The following is a 23,799-nucleotide window of genomic DNA, read 5'->3' as shown; positions in this document are numbered from 1 at the left end:
CACAGGGAAAAAAATGCTGTTATCCCAATTCCATGGTCAGTTTCCAAGACTCAGGGATCTCCATCCATTAGGAACAAAGAGTCCCCATGTACACGGACGAGGAAGCCAAGAACAGAAGTGGTGCTAAACCTTTAGATGGATTTTAAAGAGGCAAATAGCTTAAACTTACCTTTTGTATTGGGTAAATGGACATTCCTACGTCCTTCAATACCAGAGGCTCATCCAAGCTGTACCTGAAGTTCATATCAGTAAAGTAAATCTGTCCACTCTGAGGCCAGGATGGAGGTGGACGATACTCATATTCCCAGGGTGCTTCTTTCTCAAGGCCTATATATTCAATCCCCCTCTCTACTGAAATCATCTGAAACACATATGACATCAAATGAGTTAGTGTCAAGTGTGTCTTATTTATGGATGATCAGAGACTGTAAGTAAAACTTTCTGCTTTTCTATGGTTCAGAACATCCCAGGTCTCAGAATCTGTAAAGGACAGAAGTATAAATCTGATGAGGTCTTGGATGATTTGCAAACTTGTTCATCATCTTCAACACTTTTACTTACGACTATTCCCTTCAACTTTATATTAAAACTAAGAGCATTAGAGAAATGAATGGTAAAATTTTATTGATACACCTTTCACATCTGAAGAATAAACAAGAGAATTTTTTCAAAGAAAAGAATAGTTATGGGCACCAATCAGTATGTGTGGCTACAGAAGGGTCACATGTTACAGATGAGCAGAATTGGACGGTCATCAAGACTCATTTAAATAATTAGTCCCTGTCTACTCTGTTAGAAGGCTGACATGGAAAGACTTTGTTTCTCTCCCTTTTAGAAGATACAAATATTCAAAATGTATAATTTACATATTAAGGCCTACTAAACAACCATGACTCCACACCTTAGAGAGCACACTCTGAGAAGGAGCCTATCCTACCAAGAAGAAGGGCTGCCAGCAAATTCAGGTGTTCAACACACACAAGAATAAACGATAAAATGTGGGGAGGGGTGGAGGAACATATTAATTAAATAAACCTCAAAATACTGGATTCTTTTCTTTTACCAAAAATGAGGAATTACCCATTAAGAAACAAAGGTAAACAAGCTGCTAAGTTAATAAACAATTAGCCTATTTTCTCTCCAGAATTTCAGGACCTTTCTCCTATGAGACATTTACTGTATTTGAAGTCAGTCTGTGATGAATATAAAACTTGATGACATGGTATACATAAGTCTGAGAAACGATGTATATATTTTATTTTACATTAACTTTAAGCAGATGGAGGAAAATACAAAAAAAACTTTGTTGTTAACTATGATGCAAAAATAATAGTTTTAGTATTTTACATAAGAATTGCTTTTATGCCATTTAACAGCAAGGAGACTTGAAAAGGCTAAGAACAGAAAGATAAACATCACCATGTTCTCAACTTCGGCACTTTGCCTGACGCACCACTGGAACATCCCCGTCAGTGTGAGGGTGAGAGACAGGAACAGGCCAACCTGCCCGGGAGTCAAAGCTAAATGAGGAAGAAGAGGAATAAGGTCAGTCTACTTCTCAACCGCTCATGTAGCTCCTTCTGTCACTTTATGAAGAAGACTCCTTTATTTTTATGATTTTTATTGCAGTATAGTTGATTTACAAAATTGTGTTACTTTCAGGTGTAAAGTGAATTAGCCATATATATACATATAATCTATTCTTTTTAAAGTTATTTTCCCATATATATCATTACAGAGTATTAATTAGAGTTCCCTGTGCTATACTGTAGGTCCTTTTTAGTTATCTATTTTATATAGTAGTGAGAGGACTCCTTTATAATATTTGAATCATTTACATGTGATGATAGTATTACTCATAATATTACTTCTGTTGATTGAGACCATAAAACAGTTAAAAAAAAAAAAAACAAGAAAAACCCACTATGAGGGACTTCTCTGGTGGTCCAATAGCTGAGACTCCACACTTCCAATGCAGGGGGCCTGGTTCGATCCCTGGTCAGGAAACTAGATTCCACATTCCACAACTAAGACTTCACACTGCAACTAAAGTCCTGCCTGTCTCACCTGAGACTGAAGATTCCCTGTGCCCCAACTAAGACCGAGGGTAGCCAAACGAATAAATAATTTTTTAAAATATTATGAATTTAGAAAGAATTAACAAAGTTATTACTGCTGTTCACTCACTAAGTCATGTCTGACTCTTTGCGACACTATGGACTGCAGCACACCAGGCTTCTCTGTCCTTCATTATCTTCCAGAGTTAGTTCAAACTCATGTCCATCGAGTTGGTGATGCTATCTAACCATCTCATCCTCCGCTGCCCTCTTCTCCTTTTATCTTCAATCTTTCCCAGCATCCGGGTCTTTTCCAATGCGTCAGCATTTTGCATCAGATGGCCAAAATATCAGAGCTTCAGCTTCAGCATCAGTCCTTCCAATGAATATTCAGGGTTGATTTCCTTTAGGATTGACTGCTTTGATCTCCTTACCGTCCAAAGGACTCTGAAGAGTCTCCTCTAGCATCACAATTCAAAATCATCAATTCTTCAGCCCTCAGCCTTCTTAAGGGCTTCCACTGTGGCTCAGCTGATAAAGAATCTGCCTGCAATGCGGGAGACCTGAGTTTGATCCCTGGGTTGGGAAGATCCCCTGAAGAAGAGAACAGCTGCCCACTCCAATATTCTGGTTTGGAGAATTCCATGGACTGTATAGTTCATGGGGTTGCCAAGAGTCAGACATGACTGAGCAACTTTCACTTCACAGCCTTCTTAATGGCCCAACTCTTACGTCCTTACATGACTACTGGAAAAAACATAGTTTTGACTATATTGACTTCATTGGGAATACGATGTATCTGCTTTTTAATATTCTGTCTCAGTTTGTCATAGCTTTCCTTCCAAGAAGCAAACATCTTTTAATTTTGTAGCTGCAGTCACTGTTCAAAGTGATTTTGGAAACCAAGAAAATAAAATCTGTCACTGCTTCCACTTTTTCCCATATATATGCCATGAAGTGATGGAACAGGATGCCATGATCATTGTATTTTGAATGTTGAATTTCAAGCCAGCATTTTCACTCTCCTCTTTCATCCTCATCAAGAGATTCTTTAGTTCCTCTTCACTTTCTGCCATTGAAGTGATATCATCTGCATATCTGAGGTTGTTGATATTTCTCCTGGCAATCTTGATTCTAGCTTGTGAGTTATCCAACCTGGCATTTTGCATGATGTACTCTGCATATAAATTAAGTAAACGGTAACAATATACAGCCTTTTCATACTCCTTTCCCAATACTGAACCAGTCTACTGTTCCACGTTCAGTTCTAACTGCTTCTTCTTGACCTGCATACAGGTTTCTCAGGAGACAGGTAAGGTGGTCTGGTATTCCTCTTACAGAATTTTCCACAGATTTTTGTGATCCACACAGTCAAAGCCTTTCACATAGTCAATGAAGCAGATGCTCTTCTGGAATTCCCTTGCTTTCTCTATGATCGTATGAATGTTGGCAATTTGATCTCCATTTCCTCTGCCTTTCTAAACCCAGCTTGTACATCTGGAAGTTCCCAGTTCACATACTATTGAAGGATTTTGAGCACAACCTTATTAGCATGCAAAATGAGTGCAATCGTATGGGAGTTTGAACATTCCTTGACATTGCCCTTCTTTGGGACTAGAATGAAAACTGACCTTTTCCAGTCCTATGGCCACTGCTGAGTTTTCCAAATTGCTGGCATATTGAGTGCAGCACTTCAACAGCATCTCCTTTTAGGATTTTAAATAGCTCAACTGCAATTCCATTACCTTCACTAGCTTTGTTCATAGTAATGCTTTGAAGTTAAGACCCACTTGACTTCACACTCCAGGATGTCTGACTCTAGGTGAATGACCACACCATCCTGGTTATCCAGGTCATTAAGATCTTTTCTGTACAGTTGTTCTGTGTATTCTTGTCACCTCTTCCTAATCTCTTCTGCTTTTCTTATCATTTCTGTCCTTTATCATATTAATCCCACCTGGATTGAGATACACTTGACAGTATTATATAGGTGAAGAGCATGTCATTATTCAGATTTTTGTCCCTATGGCTTCAATTATCATTATGTAGTTTCACTTTCTACATCCAGTGTAGCTGCAATTGAAACCACAAAAGCAAGGCAATGGGTTCTAAGAGGTAGTGCTTTTAAATCTAAAATATGACTCTCACTGTTCCATTATTAATGACTATGATTCAGTGTTATTACTATGGAGTAGTTAAGGACAGTGAATTCATGCCACATTCCAACAGCTGCTCATCTGGTATCCACACAGCAGTTAGGATACTGTTTTTGCAACAGAGAATCTTTCTCACCCCAGTACACCAGACCGATACAACCAAGAGATCCAAGTAGACTTAAAGCTAAAACCTAAAACCTAAGATGTACAAAACGCTTAATAGTAAACTTGATTCTCTCCTCCTAACTACGGGACACTACCTGGACTGTTTAAAAGATCAGTTTGCTACAGTTGTATAGACCTTCAAAACATTCAAGAAAAATAAAAAGATAAAAGATCTCAACAAAGACCTACTGCAAATAAATAAACTACTCAAAGCAATCTACAGATTCAATGCAATCCCTATTAAATTATCAATGGCATTTTTCACAGAATTACAACAAAATATTTTACATTTTGTACGGAAACACAAAATACTATGAATAGCCAATGCAGTTGGCTATTTCCTTCAAAGAAGAAAAATGAAGCTGGGAGGAATCAGGCTCACTGTCTTTAACTATACTATACAGCTACAGTAATTGAAATAGTATGCTACTGGCACCAAAACCAGAAATATAGATCAATGGAACCAGATAGAAAGTCCAGAGATAAACCCATGGACCTATGGTCATCTATGGCAAAGGAAGCAAGAATATCCAGTGGAGAAAAGACAGTCTCTTCAATAAGTGTTGCTGGGAAAACTGGACAGCTACTTGTAAAAGAATAAAATTAGCACATTCCCTAACACCATACACAAAAATAAGTTCAAAATAGATTACAGACATATATATAAGAACAGACACTACAAAACTCTTATATGAAAACATAGATAGAACTCTCTCTGACATAAACTGCAGTAAGCTCTTATTGACCCACCACTTAGGGCAATGAAAATAAAATAAAACATAAAAATTTCAAAAGCTTAAATGCTTTTGAACTGTGGTGTTGGAGAAGACTCTTGAGAGTCCCTTGGACTGCAAGGAGATCCAACCAGTCCATCCTAAAGGAAATCAGTCCTGGGTGTTCATTGGAAGGACTGATGTTGAAGCTGAAACTCCAATATTTTGGCCACCTGATGCGAAGAGCTGACTCATTTAAAAAGACCCTGATGGTGGGAAAGATTGAAGGCAGGAGGAGAAGGGGATGACAGAGGATGAGATGGTTGGATGGCATCACCGACTCAATGGACATGAGTTTGGGTAAACTTCAGGAGTTGGTGATGGACAGGGAGGCCTGGCGTGCTGCGGTTCATGGGGTCGCAAAGAGTCAGACACGACTGAGCGACTGAACTGAACTGAAAGCTTAAAAGCTTTTGTATGGCAAGGAAAACCACAAAAATACCAAAAAGACACCCTGCAGAATGGGGGGAAATATTTGCAAACGAAGTGACTGACAAGGGATTAAACTCCAAAATAATACAGTTCATGCAGTTCAATATCAAAAATAAATAAACAACCCAATCAAAAAAATGGGCAGAAGATTAAAACAGACAGTCTCCAAAGAAAATATACAGATGGCCAAAAAGCACATGAAAGATGATCAAATCTCTAATTATTAGAGAAATGCATATCAAAACTACAGTGAGGTTTCACCTCACACCAGTCAGTATGACCATCATCAAAAAAAGTCTACAAACAATGAATACTGGATAGGATGAGGAGAAAAGGGCACCCTCCAACACTGTTGGTGGGAATGTAAACTGGTACAGACACCATGGAGAACAATATGGAGGTTCCTTTAGAAATCTAAAAATAGAGCTACCATATGATCCAGCAATCCCACTCCTGGGCATTTATCCAGAGAAAACCATAACTCCAAAAGATACATCCACCCTAATGTTCACTGCAGCACTATTCACAATAGCCGGGACATGGAAGAAACCTCAATGTCCATCAACAAGCAATGGTATGGAAGATGTGGTACCATACATACAATGGAATATTAACCAGCCATAAAAAGGGCAAAATAATGCCATTTGCAGCAACATGCCTGGACCTAGAGATTTTAGTACTGAGTGAAGTAAGTCAGACAGAGAAAGATAGAGTATGATGTCACTTATATATGGAATCTAACAAAAGGCTGCAAATAAACATCTACAAAACAGAAATAGAGTTACAGATGTAGAAAATAAACTTATGGTTACCAGGGGATAAGGGAGGAGTGGGATAAATTGGAAGACTGGGATAGACATATACATACTACTATATGAAAAATATTAAAATGGATGACTAATAAGAAACTATTGTAAAGTACAGGGAACTCTTTAATGACATATATGGGAAAAGAATATAAAAAAGAGTGGCTATATTTTATGTACAGCAGATTCACTTTGCTGTACATGTGAAACCAAGACAACAGTGTAAATCAACCATACCCCAATAAAACTTAAAAATAAAAGAATGGACCAAACAAGCCAAAGCAGGAGGCCAAGGCACCACAGGTCTGCTGGAGCAGGCACATTCATACCTGGTCTTTGCTCCTAAAGATTCTGAAAGCCAAAGACAGACATCCTTTTCTAAAGGACAATGTATATGAAGTATCTATTAAAATGCAAATTACTAAAAAAATGATACATGCACCCCAATGTTCATGGGTATAGAAAAAGAATCTTTAAAAAAGTGGAGGTACATATAATAGATTCACTTGGCTATACACCTGAAGTGAACACATTGTAAATCAGTCATACTCTGATCAAAATTTTTTTAAAAAGTGGTCTCAACAAGGACCTACTGTAAATAAATAAATAAATGGGAAAAAAGATAAAAGTTCTCATCAAGACACAAATGACTTCACATGGACCAATCTATTATATGTACCCCCACTTTTTTAAAGATTCTTTTTCTGTACCCATGAACATTGGGGTGCATGTATCATTTTTTTAGTAATTTGCATTTTAATATGCAGCAAACACTTTAATACAATTCATTAGAACCAAAGAGTACATATTAGACAAGATGGCAAGAGTTTAATAACTACAAACAAAGCTGTAAACTGTAAACAAACCACAAATATCCACATCTGTACTTACTTTCTACCAGAATCAGGGCCCCAAAGGCAACAACAGTGACAAAGATGGCACAGGTGACATCTAGATACACAGCGAGCCATCGGGACGTCGTCAAAAGCAGGAACCAAGCCTCTGGATTTGTGAATCATTAAGCATGATACATAAACAGAAAAACCATGTTAGCTGCTTCTCATGAGGGAGAGCATTTTCTTAGTTGAGCTACTGAAGATTTTACACAAGGTAGAACAGCAAAGTTACACACCCAAGAATCCTGGAAATTCCAGAAAACTAGGTTCCAACACAAGACAACATATGGGACACAGAGGGTCAGTCCAGGAAGCAAGGATTGAGAACTTCAACCCACAAGTTATGAACAGAAATACGATCATAAGAGAGAAGGCAGTAAATCGTCTCATCGGTATGTTCCCTGCAGTGCTGGGCCTCAGCGTGAAGATCATCCTCTCACAGGGTCGACTGCTCCCAGCTCTCTGACAGCAGACAGCACAGCTCACACTCTGATTCCAGCACCTTCTGCCCTCACTACAGGGCACTGCGGTGTTTATTCTTAAGGGCCAGTGTCTACATGACCATCAGCTAACAGGATCTACATGTGATTTTCAAAATGCCATTTTATCTTCAAAATAAAATAACGATTGGAAAGTTTGACCAGGATTTCATAGACTTAGAGGAAATTCTGAATTTTCTACCTAGGAAAAACAACTTCACCAATACAAAGTATAATCAAGTGGGTTGCAAATTAGGAAATTATTTTTGTCAATCATGTCTGCTACCCTCCATGCTCTGAAAAGAGCTGGCAAACCACAGTCTGGGGGCCAAGAACAGGGACCACCTGGTTCTGAAAAAAAAGTTTTATTGGAACACAGCCATTGGCTGATGTATTATCTTTGGCCTCTCTTTCTGCTACAACAGCAAAGGTGAGTAGTTGCAACGAAGACAGCACACAAAGCCTACAATATTTCCCATCTGGATCTTTGCAAAAAAGAAAAGTTTGCTGACTCCTGACCTAAAGAGACAGAAGTCCACACAGCACTGTGATGGAAGGACCATGCAAGCCAGTCAGGGGAGAAAAGCAGGGCTGTGAGGGGGGAAGGGGGGAGCACAGAGGGGATGCTGGCCAGCAAGACTACCTGAGATGGAGGTCAGGCCTCAGAAGGCAGCACACCCAACCTTGAAATCATTTCCAGAAATGTACAGACCTGTGTGCAAATCCTGGTATGTGTCAAACAGTTTCTGAAACTTCTGTTCAGCTTTGTATGCCCGGATGGTCCAGAGTCCCCGGAGAGAAGACGCTAAGTGGGAAAACACCGGGCTCCGAGCTGGGGAAGCAGAGACAGACACACGACAGAGAAAGTCAGGGAGGCTGGATGCGGGGAAACCCACTGCCTCCTGGGCTCTGTGGTCACACATCCTGTCAAAGGGAATCCTCCACGTGACCCTCAAACTCCTGCTCACACCAGCCTTCACTTTAACAACCTGGGAATGAGAGATTCTCTTTGAAACTATCTTTGACCAAATTCAAATCACAGCTAGATTTAGATAAAGAATATCTTAACTAGCTCATTCATCAAGGTCCTCTCAAACACACCTCCCTCCAAAATCTTCTGGCATCTCTCCAGACAGAAACTGCTCATAAATTTTTAAAAAAATATATTGAAGTATAGTTGATTTACAATAATGTGTTAGTTTCAGGTATATAGTATAGTCATTCAGTTATTAGTTATTTTTTTCTGATTATGTTCCATTACAGGTTATTATAAGATACTGAATAAAATTCCCCGTGCTTTACACTAAATCCTTGTTGCTTATTTATATGACATATCAATAGTGATGTGTCTGTTAACCCCATACTTCTAATTTGTTCCTCCCACCCTCCCAATCCCCTCTGGTAACTGTAAATTTGTTTTCTATGTATGTATTTATATTTTGTATACAGATTGATTTGTATTACTTTTAGATTCCATTTATAAGTGATATCATATTTGTCTTTCTCTGACTTACTTTACTAAGAATAATATTCTCTAAATCCATCCATGTTGCTGCAAATGGCAATATTTCATTCTTTTCCATGGGTAATTATTGTTCACTAATTTTTGAATCAGTAGCATTCTAAAATTTAATTCTCATTAGCATCCTCATCACCCTGAATTTTGATGAGCTATCCGCGTGCTGTTTCCACCTTAGATGAGTAACCTAAGGGCTGGGATAGAGTCAGTACATCCCCCACAGCGGACCAGAGCCAGACACAGGACAAGGGCTAGATGAGAAAGGAGAGCGGACAGTCTGCTGTCTCCCCCATCCGGGGCCTCTCCCTGCACCTACACCAGGAGTCTCTGTGCAGGTCACGGAGCATCTGGTTCTGCACCGCCTTTGTGCCCACAGGACCCATACAGCCAAGGAGTCTTTGAACAGTCTTGACTTCCACTCTGGGAACCCGATGGATGTTTTCATAACTGCTCTGCTGGATCTCTGAACCATGACATCATCTAACACTTCCCCTTTGTATGCTATTTAGGCAAAGAGCTAACAGTGATTCATGGTGCTTTTGATCATCCAGTTGTGTGCCTGTGTTCTCATTCCAGCATCCACACTGTTCTCTCTTCACTCTACTGACTAACTTCTTAGCTTCCTATAAATTTGCACTTACAAGAGCAACATAAACTCAGATTGAGTTCATGCTCCAAATAATAAAGGCGAGGGACTCTGTTGAGGCCTTTTCTTCAGCCCAGCAGGTGTCCCAACCACCCCCAGAATTCATCAGTATGGACACCAGGTGCTCACAGGGATGATACAGGTGAATTCCGGGGCCATCACCCTGTCAGGAGGATGCCAAGAGCTCAGCTCCAGAGAGCACAGAAAACTCACTAAAACCAGGCTCTCACTTCCTGAGCAAATGAGGTGACAGCAACACTATTCATTACAGACAAGGCTTCTGAGCAGGAAGCAGATGTGACTCTTCACTCAGGGAGAGTCCTGGAGTGAACTCTCCAGCGTGGCCTCCCTCATCTGCTTCCCTCTTCAGGAGATCAAAGTGCAGCTGATTCTCTCCAGCAGGGATGGAGGAGAGGGTCAACTTTAGAAACAAAGTGTCATCTCAGCCTCCAACACCAGGGAACCAAACACCCATCACCTACCTCACCTCACGCCCAAGAGAGCTGGGGGAATGTGGACCCGTGAAAAGCCATCCTGTTTCTCTCAAATCCCATTTAGGGCTGAGCAGGATGCCAGGATGAGTGAACTGAAGGGTCTTCAAAGAAATTAGCTAATACAGGGGGAGAGGGGATGTCAAGGCTCTGGTGGTGTGCTGCCCAAAGTATCACTTTTCCCACAAGCACTGAGCTCACTATCCTGAAGCAGACTATGTCACAGCCATGGCGTCAGTCCTCAGTCATAGACACGTGTAACCCTACAGTTCACAGGACTGATGCCTGTGTTTCTCTCAACCCTGAGGACCCTTGGGGACACACCCCACCAGGACTGCAGATCTTCCTGGGCAGGGGGACCTTGGGCTGACAACGCTGCTGCAGGTTATATTTCAAGCTATGTGAGGTGTGCTAGTTGTGAGTAAGTTCTTGATTCCCCCATGTTCAAGGTTCCAGTGCCTTTGGTCATGGCCAGCAAGTACTTTACAAGCATCGATTCAAGAAATCCTCATGAGAACCCCAGAGACTGAGGGATTAAGAGCACTCAGTGGCCAAGATTAACTATATTAACCCACCTAAGTGATAGACCTGGGTGTCAGACCCAACTTTCTGATTCCCAAGGCTGTGCTTTTAATCACAACAGCAGTGTCTCAGAGGGAGAATAATCAGGGTGAAGGATGCCCATGTGTGATAATGAGCATTTTTCTTCAGATTTTGTTATTTATGTTCAGAAAACCCTCAAATCTTACTAAGCTAACATCCAACAGCCTTCACCACTACTGCACATCTTATTAAGCACCCGAGGTTGAACAAAGTTCCTGGGAATCTAGTATAAGAACTCCTTAAAAAAAAAAAAAAAAGAACTCCTTAAAACAGCAGACTTGATGACGATCCATGGTCCTAATACATCTGGAAGGGAAGTCGCTCAGTCGTGTCCGACTCTTTGCGACCCCATGGACTGTAGCCTACCAGGCTCCTCCGTCCATGGGATTCTCCAGGCAAGAATACTGGAGTGGTTTGCCATTTCCTTCTCCAGGGGATCTTCCCGACCCAGGGATCGAACCCAGGTCTCCCGCATTGGAGGCAGACGCTTTAACCTCTGAGCCACCAGGGAAGTCTCAAACACACGTGCTAATCCTCCCCTAGCAATGCTCATGGCAAACATTGCTAGTTGATCCCAACACTTTTTCAGACAGAATTTGGATAGGGCTTCATCATTCAGGCACTGCCAAATCAAAAAGCTGGTTAGAGAAATGCAATCAAATGCTACACTGGTTTTATGTACTTGTCCATCCATGACTGACCATTGTTATGCTCACTTTTGCAAAAATGTGCCCCTCAAAACCCTATTATAATTAGCTGCCAATATGCCATTAAGATGAAAATGTCAACCTAAGCTTCCAGAAGAATTGATGCTTTTGAACTGAGGTGTTGGAGAGGACTCTTGAAAGTCCCTTGGACTGTAAGGAGATGCAACCAGTCCATCCTAAAGGAAATCAGTCCTGAATATTCATTGGAAGGACTGATGTTGAAGCTGAAACTCCAATACTTTGGCCACCTGATGCAAAGAACTGACTCATTTGAAAAGACCCTGATGCTGGGAAAGATTGAAGGCAGGAGGAGAAGGGGATGACAGAGGATGAGATGGTTGGATGGCATCACCGACTCAATGGACATGAATTTGAGTAAACTCTGGGAGTTGGTGATGGACAAGGAAGCCTGGCATGCTGCAGTCCACGGGGTTGCAAAGAGTCAGACAGGACTGTGTGACTGAACTGAACTGAACTGAAGCTTCCAGAGGCAGTTAGGCAGTGGGATCTGAAACTAAACCTCAGGATTCAGTGGTCCCTTAGAGCACAGGCTGAAGCAGGATTAAGCCTTCTTGTCACAGCAGTCAGGTGTCCTTCTTTTTGCTGGTGGCTCCAGCAGGGACCTTAAGATGTACTCTTACTCCCTCAGTCGCTCAACTGTGTCTGACTCTTTCTGACCCCATGGACTGTAGCCCGCCAGGGTCCTCTGTCCATGGGATTATCCAGGCAAGAATATTGGACTGGGTTGCCATTTCCTCTTACAGGAAATCTTCCCAATCTAGGGACTGAACCTATTTCTACTGCATCTCCTGCATTGGCAGGCAGATTCTTTTATCACTGAACCACCTATGAAGCCCTAAAACATACTATCAGTTACTATTTAGAGAAAACAGTGGTGTCATCATTTAAGGCACAGACCCACCACCCAGAGAGAACATAGACAGTTCTAATCAGCTGGCTGACACATGTGGTTATCAGGGGTGTGGAGGAGGGGATATCTGGACTGAATTTGGGGTGTACTAACTTATTGCAGCCTACTAGGATGCAGGAAAATCCAAATATTCCACAGAGATGATGTCAAAGTTCTCAGACTCTCCAGCTCAAATACTGAGAAAATCCTGCACTGCTTTTTGAAAAAAGACTCAGGAGGAGCCCTTCTCTCCACTTCCATGAGGATGGGAATTGGCCCTTCCTCAGGCAAAAATCTCTGTCAAGTGTTCCTTCTGGAACACCCCTTCATTGAATATACCAGAGACATGCTTTTCAGCAAGACTCTTGAATGACCCCATTTCATGGGCAGCCTCAAACCATAAAATGTCTAAAGCTTTGCCTACACAGAAGATTGGATGAAGCTCATCACTTCCTCTTCTGCCTCCCCAGGTTCTACCATCAACCAAGTCACATAAGCAGAATGTCCCACACACCTGGAATCTACTGCTCCCCATCCGTCCAAAAACCTCACAAAACTGGAACTTACAAAAGTTTAGCTGGTTCCTTGATGACTGAAAATTTTTTTCTATAGCTTTTATGAGATGGATGATCACTATCCTTTTTGCAATTAATTAGAATAAATATATCTTTAAAAAGTGAAAGTGTTAGTCACTCAGTCATGTCCAACTCTTTGTGACCTCATGACTGCAGCCCACCAGGATTCTCTCTCCATGGAATTCTCCAGGCAAGAATACTAGAGTGGGTTGCCATTTCCTTCTCCAGGGTAACTTCCCGACCCAGGGATTGAACCAGGGTCTCCTGTATTACAGGAAGATTCTTTACCATCTGAGTAACCAAGGAAGCATCTTAAGTGTTATTATAAAAACAAAACATGCAAATGCCACAGTGAAAGAAACTCCTTTGACTGGATGAACTGAGATTTTTTCCACTTGGTATATACAAAGAAACTTGGGGTTCAATATTATTCTCTTCTTGGCTTGGTTTCTAGAAAGTTAAGTTGTTATTCATTTGCAATAATTATTTATGGTTGGGAGAGGGAAATGGCAACCCACTCTAGTATTCTTGCTTGGAGAATCCCATGGATGGAGGAGCCTGGCAGGCTGCAGTCTGTGAGGTCGTGAGAGTCAGAGATAACTTAGCAACTAAACTACTACTACTGAAATTCGCATTGGAGAAGGAAATGGCAACCCACTCCAGTGTTCTTGCCTGGAGAATTCCATGGATGGAGGAGCCTGGTGGGCTGCAGTCCATGGGGTCACAGAGAGTTGGACACGACTGAGTGACTAACACAAACACACATTTATGGTTGAGGTCTCTGATACAAACATATCCCCTTCTTACTTTTTGGCTATAGTTTTATAACTTTTAAAAATATATAATAATTCTACTTTCCTTATTAGTTTTAATATTGATGAAATATATGCATTAATAATGAGATAAATTCAATTATTTCATCCTCTGTGATTACCTGCACAATAGAATGATTAGTCATAAAATGTGATCCCCATTATTCTATTTTTTTTTTTGGCTGCAACTTTCAGGTTTTTAGTTCCCTGACCAGGGATTGAAGCTGTGCTCCCCACAGCAGAAGCACAGAGTCTTAACCACAGGATCCCCAGGGAAATCCCTGTCCCCCATTATTCTAAATCTAGGAAGTTGAATGGGGTAATAAACTAAACACATACTAAACAGGTCGCACTCTTGTGTCCTACTAAGGGATTCTTTTCAGCATCATTTATATGAATACGTAAAGAAAGGGGGGTGGGGAACACAAACAGTATGATATCACCCCAAATAATAGTAATGATAAAGAGCAAACCTGCAAATAAAAGGACTATCTTTTCAATAGAGCTTCCCTGGTGGATCAGAGTAAAGAATCCACCTGCAATGGAAGAGAACTAGCTTCAATCCCTGGGTTGGAAAGATCCTCTGGAGAAGGGAATGGCTACCCACTCCAGTATTCTTGCCTGGAGAATTCCATGGACAGAGGAGCCTGGTCCATGGGGTCGCAACGAGTCAGACACAACTAAGTGACTAACATATGTCTTTTCAATACACTTAACAACTGCAACTTACTTGAACATGTGAAAAAAAGTATTTTTCAAATATATCACTCCTGACATAAATTTCCTAAGGTCTTCTGAAGAATTTCCTTTCCTAATCTCTTCCTTTCCTTGTCATTTCTGGTAACTTCAGGAGGAGAAAAATTGTCTATTTTCCTTCTACACTAGTTGCAACATGATAAAATATTTTTAAGAAAAGTACTTACAGAGTGGATCCTCTGTGTTAGGAAGTATGTCATGAACAAAACAGAAATGGCCCCTGTCCTCATGGTGCTTACATCCATCCCCATTGTGTTAAAACGCAAAGCCGCAGCTGACCTGCCACCAGCTCTATTTGCCTTAAGAACCACACTGACTCACAGTGGCCATAACATTCAATTACCTAATGTTGACTTGTGAGAAATTCCAGAAGACAGAGTCTGTAGAATTTCAGGGGTCTTGTTAATTATGGTATAAATGGAAGCCAGCCTGCACTGCCATCCCAACCTGAGAGCCCTGGTACTCACTTGTACATTCCAGGCGTTTCACATCTCGTGACGTCCTTAAGAAATACCACCGGAGAACAAAGAAAATGATGCCAAGCGGAATCACAGGTATAGCAGTCCAAGGAATCGCAGCCACCATCACACCCACCACACCAATCATAAGAAGAAATGTCTGAAATAGCAAAAATAGATACAGAGGCCTTCTTATGAAGGGTACTTTCAAAGATAAACTGTAATGGGTTTGTTCTGTTGGGATTAAACTCCTTTCCTCAAAAAGACTTCTTGGGACAGCAGGAAATGCTTTCCCTTCCAAAGAAATAAAATTATAGGTGGTCCTCATGATATTTAGGGCTTCCCTGGTAGCTCAGACGGTAAAGCGTCTGCCTGCAATGCGGGAGACCTGGGTTCGATCCCCGGGTTGGGAAGATCCCCTGGAGAAGGAAATGGCAACCCACTCCAGTACTCTTACCTGGAAAATTCCATGGATGGAGGAGCCTGGTAGTCTATAGTCCATGGAATCGCAAAGAGTTGGACACGACTGAGCAACTTCACTCACTGGCACGATATTTAGTGCATGAGTCAAACATGATGATAAGAACTTTCTAGGTATCAGCTCTTGTGATACACTCAGTAGCCCTATGAGGCAGGCATTACTAGTTTTAACAGAGAGAATATTTGAGGCTCAGAGAGTAGGATCTCAATCCCAAACTGTCAAGAGTCAGCAGGTGGTACCAGAGAGATGAGTGAGCAGGTATCACAGGTGAGGAATGCAGAAGCCTCAGCAATGCATGGAGGGATAAAGAAGTGGTTAATTACAAATTCAGTGCCCAGAAAAGTAGGACAAAATTTAAATGCTGACCTTTGGAAGTAGAAATTCCACTTTCTAGAATTTTCTATCCATAGTTAACATGTACTAAATGTTGACTGTGTAGAGAGCTATACCTTCAAACTTTCACGTGTATTAACTCATTAATCTTCATAATAGCTCTATCTAGTAACAGCATTGTCTCATTTTACAGATGGAGAGAGTGAGGCTCAGGGAGACGAAATCAACCTGATGGAGACCGCAAAGCCTCAGTCATGAAGTTGGGAAGCCCATGTCATAAGCCTTTATGACATATTTAAGCATGCCCCCAGTATACAGCCATCTTTCTATCATTATAGTAAGTATTTAAAATGCCTGTTCCAAAGGCTAATGATTATAACAACAGCAGATCCCATTTATCAGGTGTCTACTGTATGTAAGACACTGTGCTCAGTTCCATGAACATTCTCTTAATCATCACATTGTCCCATGAGATGATTTTATCTTGAATGATCTCGGTCAAAAAAAGACAGAAGGTAGAATAGAAAACAAAATCATTGGTTGATGCTGATTTAAGCATCCATCTTTATCAGGAAAATTATGATACCCTTACTTTTTAAGAATGCAATCAACACTTAGTTATCTGCTTGCTGTGACAGTGGGGTGGGGTGGTGGGATGTGCAGATTCAGTCTGGGCCAAGGCTTCCAAAGTTTGTAATCTCAGGTGGATACAAATCCATAGTGACCTGCACAAGGCACAGAGTGCTAGGAAAACAAAGGGAAGAATTCAGGAACATTTTTAGAAAATTCTAAGAAGAAACATGTCTGAAGTTTACAGGCTGGTTTAACAAATAGAAAGAGTGGCAAGAATAACTTGAGGGCAGTAACTAGAAATTCTGATGGAAATTTTGACCAAAAAGGAGCTGAGAGGAGAAGTTAAGATGCCTGTCTGTATTAACACTGGTTGTTCTGGGTCCTCTCAGCACCAGAACCTGCAGCCCATGCTTGCCACCTCAGGGTCTCCCCACCTTGTCACCCAGGCTGCTGGCCCAGGTGTGTCTCTGAGGGATGGGTTAGGAGGGTAATGTCTGTATCACAGAGACTCGGGTTATCATTTCACTGCTCTTCCTGATCAGTTTTTTCAGAGGATATTCACAACCATCTTGTGAATGAGAAAAGTAAGAACTTCATTTTCATTTATAGATACGACATAAAGATGGGAGAGCAAGTGGCTGGCCTACGTTTTCCCAGGAAGGACTGCAGGTCAAGGAGAAAGAAGCAGTTTGCACTCAGGGAATCTCAGAGCCACAGCCGCAGGCAGGAGGAGTCTTGAAGGAGGAAACATCCAGAACTGTGACTCGGTGTCCAGGAGCCCTTGGGAACCAAACTGTATTATCTGGATGGAGACCCATGTGTTTTTCCTGTTTCCCCCATATCTGCCATGGTATCAAAATAAAACTCAGAGTGAAGAGGATGGGATTCTGAAGAAATACATTACAGTCATAAGTGGAGAAAAATAGGCCTGACTGACAGCTCTCCTATTAGACCTACAGATGAACATCTGCTTACAGCCACTGCATTAAGTATGCATTCCACCTGCTACAACTTTCATGCTCATGGAGAAGGGTCCTACCAGCTCCTTCTGTGTCTGGTCTTAAGTCACCTGGCTTGCCATTGTTGGTTGTCAAAAAAATCTACTAAAATTTCAATAAAAAATCCAAATTACAGCTTTTTTAGCAGACTCACACCATTTGATGGGTAACATTTATCAGTTCCAATAATCTGGCTCTCCCCAGGTGAGGGCCTTTTAAGACTAACCCAGCCTGTCAGATAACCTGGAAGCAGAGGAAAACCAAAATGAAGGGCTCCACAGAAGCTGAGCCAATGCATTTGCCTTAGGTATGCATTGAAGACCCATTACTAATGCTCTCAGAAGCTCCAAGGTTAGGTTACATCCTTCAGAGTCCATGCCCCCAAATTCTGAAGCAATTCAAAGAGGATGTCTCTAACATCTACTTATAGGTAATACTATGCTGCTGCTGCTGCTAAGTCACGTCGGTCGTGTCCGACTCTGTGCGATCCCACAGATGGCAGCCCACCAGGCTCCGCCGTCCCTGGGATTCTCCAGGCAAGAACACTGGAGTGGGTTGCCATTTCCTTCTCCAATGCATGAAAGTGAAAAGTGAAAGTGAAGTCGCTCATTCATGTCTGACTCTTCGTGACCCCATGGACTGCAGCCTACCTGGCTCTTCCGTCCATGGGATTTTCCAGGCAAGAGTACTGGATTGGGTTGCCATTGCCTTCTCCACATTGTGGACTGAATATTATATATATATATATATATATATACATATACACATACATATATTTGAATATGAGTTTACAGTTATATGTATACACATGTGAATCTTTTATTGCCAGCTATTGCAAACCCTTTGTAGAAGCTGGCAGAAGATGAAAATAGTATCTAAGCAAAAAGTCATTTGAAGAAGGAAACAAACAATTCTGGTGTGCAATACACATTCCTTCCTTGAAGCCAACCTCATTTCTTTCTCCTACATTCACAAGAATTCCAAAAAGCCCAGTTCAAGCTACACACATAACTTCCTGATCTGGTTGGACTTCAGGCCCATCTGATGGACTGCATCACCATAGCCAGTGCTTCTGTACCTCTGTCTCACAGGCACAGAGACAATGATGGGTATATAGAAAGAAGCATATTGACCCAGAAGCAAGTGACTCAAGTTCTGATGCTCCCCAAATAAGGAGAATCATTATTTTATATATTTCTCATTTGGGGCACACCATTTGGGAAATTCTAACCGAAGTCTGTGAATCCACTTGAAAATATATTAAAAAAAATTCTTAGATAAAATCTTTCACTTGAGAGAAAATGGTGATTGTTCACAATTCAGAAAAATTCTTTAGTTTGCAGAGAATGACAGTCTATACCTGGAGGCGAAATTCCACTAGCCCAGTATTGTGTTGAGACAGAGTTTAGGGCTAAACTTCCTGAATATTATTAACAGGGAGAGTAAGACTCTACACCCACTCTCAATCTTACTAAAAACTGGAATATACCAAAAACATAAAAGAATGGTGGTAGGAATTAAATGATGTACATTACACTTTATGTAATGTACCTAAAGTGCTAACCAGTTCAAGCATAACAAACAAAACCTCTGACTCCATCATCACCACCCTCCAGTGTGCTCTGCCTGCCAGCAGCCAGGGGAGGAGGTGTTCATAGATTTATGAGCCCAAAAAACATTAAGAATCTCATGAAGTTGAGCCCTAACAGACCACTCATTCTAACCACTAGAACAGCTTAGTATTATCTAGAGACATATCAGAGCAGGTGCTACTTTTCCTAGATGTGGTGATGATGTAACATGTACTAAAGTGACTGTGGCTTTTCTTTGGTCACAGTGAAAATCATATCAGAGGTCTATTTTGCTTGAAGATGCACTTTTAAAATAATATGACCAATAAACTTCATGCCTACTACAATTTTTGTCCTCTCTGTATTATCCTCCCCACTCTAGGCCTTCCAAAGATTGATAAACTTAGGGACATGGCAGTAAGTAACATTTTTTGAGATGTTTCTTTCCTTTTTTAAATTTTTTTAAAGAGATGTTTCTTTTTTTATTCCATATCTTCTTTATCTTTCAAGTTATCCTTTGTCTTAGTGAAGACTTACTGTTTTGCCACTTCTAAGTATTTATGGGAGACTAAGGGAAAAATGATGGACCTCTGAATCAACAAAACCAAACCAGATTATTCAATATAGTCCAAAGAGAACAATTTGACATTTTCTATTTCATGCACCATGAACTGGTATATTGATACCAATGGAAGGACAAAATCTAGATTTTGTAAACTTGTGAATCTCAGGAAATTCTACTGTGTCCACTCCAGGTTGGCATTCTTGGTGGAAGCAAGCAGCCTGGTTAGGACGTCAGGATGACTAAGGCAGAGGACATGTCACCACCACCAATGGAAGGAAGTCCCATGAGCACCTTTCACCCTCCGAAAGGATGCTGTGCTGTGAGCAGCTGTTTATGACAAACCACACTGGCATCTAAATGAATTATAAATGAAATATACAAAAAAGCAGCAAAGAAAATAATGCTTGTGAAAATGTTAAATGTCTGTTTAAAAGCCTGTCCAAACAAAAAAACTGAAAAATAAGACATTGCTTTATTGCTAGAGGCCATGACAAGTTTTCTCATAACACAGAAGTTCCACAATTCTCTAAAACTAGCCAACAAGCAAAGAAGTGATGGTTACCCCATGCTCTCAAATATCAATTACAAAAGACATTTTATAAGACTTGACATGAGTCCCAATCTCAAGTATTTCACAGGCTTTATGTAATCTCATTCTTACATCAATAAGAGGAGGGATTATGCTCTCCATTTACAAAGCAGGAAACTGATGCTCAGAGAGGCTTATCAAAATGGACTCTTTAGAAGTAATAAAAATAAAAATGATCAAGAATCTTCCAAGGTTTGTCAAATACACCAAGGATAAGCAGAATCATCAAAAATGAGTTTGGAAATTCTTGGCATGAACTGTATCCTTTAAAACAAAACTGAACAACCCCCTTCCAGCCCCTTCCCTTCCCCCTTCTCAGTTGGTGATAGAAAGACTGGTTCCCACACAGGAACCAGCAGCACCTCCATCCCCACCATCCACAGTAGCCTTTCCTTCTCACCCGGGATCAAAGGTCACCTCCTAGAAGCTCCACCCATCCCCTGGAGCAGGCTCCCTAACTGCCTCCGGCCCCCACATCCAGTTTGCCTTCCAGAACTTCCTCCACAGAGCTCCCACAATTAGGATTCCAAAGCCATCAAGGGGTGAATCTCTCGATGTCTTCCTTCCCTGGGGGACTAGAGGAGGCCCATGAGGGGAGGGCTTCGTGCCTGACTCACCCCTGTCCCTCTCGGCTTCAATCCTCTCTTGCTGAAGGGAAGGACGGAAGAGAGGGAAAAACCACCAACATACTCCCCTCCCAGAAACTAAAATCTCAAACAACCAGCAACACCTCCTCAGACCCTACATTACAGATGGGCCTCTCTCCTGATTCATTCAAACTCCTTCTGGTCTGTCTTCACCTCAACTCCCTCCACACCTGCTGGATTTGCAGCCCTTTGCTCTCTAACTCCTCCCATCTGAAACCTGCTCCGCAGGTCACCAGATGCCTCATCATTCCAAATCAACCAACAAGTTTCCGTGGACTCACCTGTCCTTCCTCAGGTCTCCAACATATCTCCTCCTCTCTTTCTTGCTGTTCATTATGTGTCTTCTGTACTTCCCTTCTCTCTCTGCTTTCTCTCTGAATATCAGGGCTTCCCTAAGCTTCTGATCTTGGCTCCTAAAATACTTCCCTCTCTCTGGGCAATCTTACCCATCTTCAGAGATTTAGCTACTCGCTCAGTGAAAAATACTCAGGCTCCATGTTCATCCCAGGTCTCTCTCTCAAAGAACAGGCTCTTACTTCCAATAAACTACAGGACACCTCCACCAAACTTCAAGATAATTGAATTTCAAGTGGTAGAGGAGGGACTGGAAATCAGCTAGACTAAAATTTTCTCTCCTCTTTAATGAGAATATTTCCTGCTGAAATCAGGTAGCATCTATCCCTGTTACTCTATAGGCCATCCAAAACTACGTGACAAATTCTGATCACGATGACTAACTAACCATATGCTAAGCACACGGCAGAAAAACAACCTTGGCCTAGCTTGCTGTAGCAAAACAGAACCTTTCACAAGACCATTTCAAAGTAATTCACAATCACTGTCAAAACGTGACACTGTTTTTAGGGAAAATTTGTCTCCGGGCATAAATTATGTAGCTAAATCCATCAGGGCACATTTATAAAATATGTTTGCAGAAGAGAAAGAAAAATAAACATCTTTGCAATAAGTTCTCTGCCTCTGAGTTTCAGCTTAGTTCTCACTGGTAATAGTGGAATCCTTGCCCACAGGCTGTGTTGTCTGCAGGCAAATGTTCATTGCTGCATTTCTATGTGCAGCTTTTGATACATCCATTTCATTTCCAAAATTAACACTTGGAAAGAAAAAGTAAATTCCCCAAAGCTTAATCACTAAAAAGTATACAGAATTAAATAACAGAAAAAAACACTCCAAGTGAGCAAAAATATTGAATGCGGGGATCAGAGCTGAGACGACCCAACATCTTTCCTTAGAAACTCAAGTTCACAGAGGCTGAACAAAAGGTATTCCTATAGGTCTCTCTCTTTCTTTAAGACAACTTAAGACAGAGCAATCAACTTGTGAAAACAAAATCTGCCTACAAAAACAAAAGACATTTTCTGAGATGACTTTGATCTAGAGATCTCTTCAAGAAAAAGAGATACTAAGGGAACATTTCATGCAAAGATGGGCTCAATAAAGGACAGAAATGGTAGGGACCTATCAGAAGCAGAAGATGTTAAGAAGAGGGGGCAAGAATACACAGAAGAACTATACAAAAAAGATATTCATGACCCAGATAACAGCAATGGTGTGATCACTCACGTAGAGCCAGATATCCTGGAATGTGAAGTCAAGGGGGCCTCAGAAAGCATCACTGTGAGCAAAGCTAGTGGAGGTGATGGAATTCCAGCTGAGCTGTTTCAAATCCTAAAAGATGATGCTGTGAAAGTCCTGCACTCAATATGCCAGCAAATTTGGAAAACTCAGCAGTGGCCACAGGACTGGAAAAGTTCAGGTTTCATTCCAATCCCAAAGAAGGGCAATGCCAAAGAATATTCAAACTACAATACAATTGTACTCATCTCACACACCAGCAAAGTAATGCTCAAAATTCTCCAAGCCAGGCTTCAACAGTACATGAACCATCAGATGTACAAGCTGGATTTCAAAAAGGCAGAGGAACCAGAGATCAAATTGCCAACATCCGTTGGCTCACTGAAAAAGCAAAAGAATTCCAGAAAAACATCTACTTCTGCTTTATTGTCTACCCAAAGCCTTACACTATGTGGATCATGACAAACTGTGGAAAATTCTTAGAGTGATGGGAAAACCAGACCACCTTACCTGACTCCTGAGAAATCTGGATCCAGGTCAAGAAGCAGTACTTAGAACTGGGCATAGAACAACAGACTGGTTCCAAAGTGGGAAAAGAGTATGTCAAGGATGTATATTGTTACCTTGATTATTTAACTTATATGCAGAGTACATCATGGGAAATGCTGGGCTGGATGAAGCATGACCTGGAATCAAGATTGCCGGAAGAAACATCACTAACCTCAGATACACAGACGACATCATCATTATGGCAGAATGTGAAGAAGAACTAAAGAGCCTCTTGACAAAAGTGAAAGAGGAGAGTGAAAAAGTTAGCTTAAAACTCAGCATTCAGAAAACTAAGATCATGGCATCTGGTCCCATCACTTCACGACAAATAGATGGGGAAACAATGAAAACAGTGACAGACTTAATTTGGAGGGCTCCAAAATCACTGCAGATGGTGATTGCAGCCCTAAAATTAAAAGATGCTTGCTCCTTGGAAGAAAAGCTATGACCAACCGAGACAGCATATTAAAAAGCAGAGACATTACTTTGCTGACCTAAGTCTGTCTAGTCAAAGCTATGGTTTTTCCAGCAGTCATGTATAGTTGTGAGAATTGGACCATAAAGAAAGCTGAGTGCCAAAGAATTGATGCTTTTGAACTGTGGTGTTGGAGAAGACTTGAGAGTCCCTTGAACAGCAAGAATATGAAACCAGTGATTCC

General features: G+C 41.2%; 1 protein-coding gene across 5 annotated transcripts in view; it reads right to left on the bottom strand.

Moving 5' to 3' along the window:
• The window catches only part of LOC145530191 (ATP-binding cassette sub-family C member 4-like), a 154,660-nt gene that overhangs the window by 47,564 nt on the left and 83,297 nt on the right, over positions 1 to 23,799 (bottom strand). For 3 of the 5 annotated variants that reach the window (XM_081551109.1, XM_081551110.1, XM_081551112.1), the window contains 5 exons: positions 15,251 to 15,401; positions 8,477 to 8,596; positions 7,281 to 7,391; positions 1,420 to 1,520; positions 170 to 361 (listed from right to left, as the gene is read on the bottom strand). In XM_081551109.1, the coding sequence (XP_081407235.1) occupies positions 170 to 361; positions 1,420 to 1,520; positions 7,281 to 7,391; positions 8,477 to 8,596; positions 15,251 to 15,401 (675 nt within the window). The remainder of the gene's footprint in view (positions 1 to 169; positions 362 to 1,419; positions 1,521 to 7,280; positions 7,392 to 8,476; positions 8,597 to 15,250; positions 15,402 to 23,799) is intronic. The other 2 variants (XM_081551111.1, XM_081551113.1) reach the window with 1 other exon arrangement.

Source organism: Giraffa tippelskirchi, chromosome 12, assembly GCF_054371585.1.
Source record: "Giraffa tippelskirchi isolate mGirTip1 chromosome 12, T2T-mGirTip1v1.2.pri, whole genome shotgun sequence".
NCBI classification, from domain to species: Eukaryota; Metazoa; Chordata; class Mammalia; order Artiodactyla; family Giraffidae; genus Giraffa; species Giraffa tippelskirchi.
The sequence above is the reverse complement of the archived record's forward strand: the minus strand, read 5'-3'. Positions and strand labels throughout refer to the sequence as shown.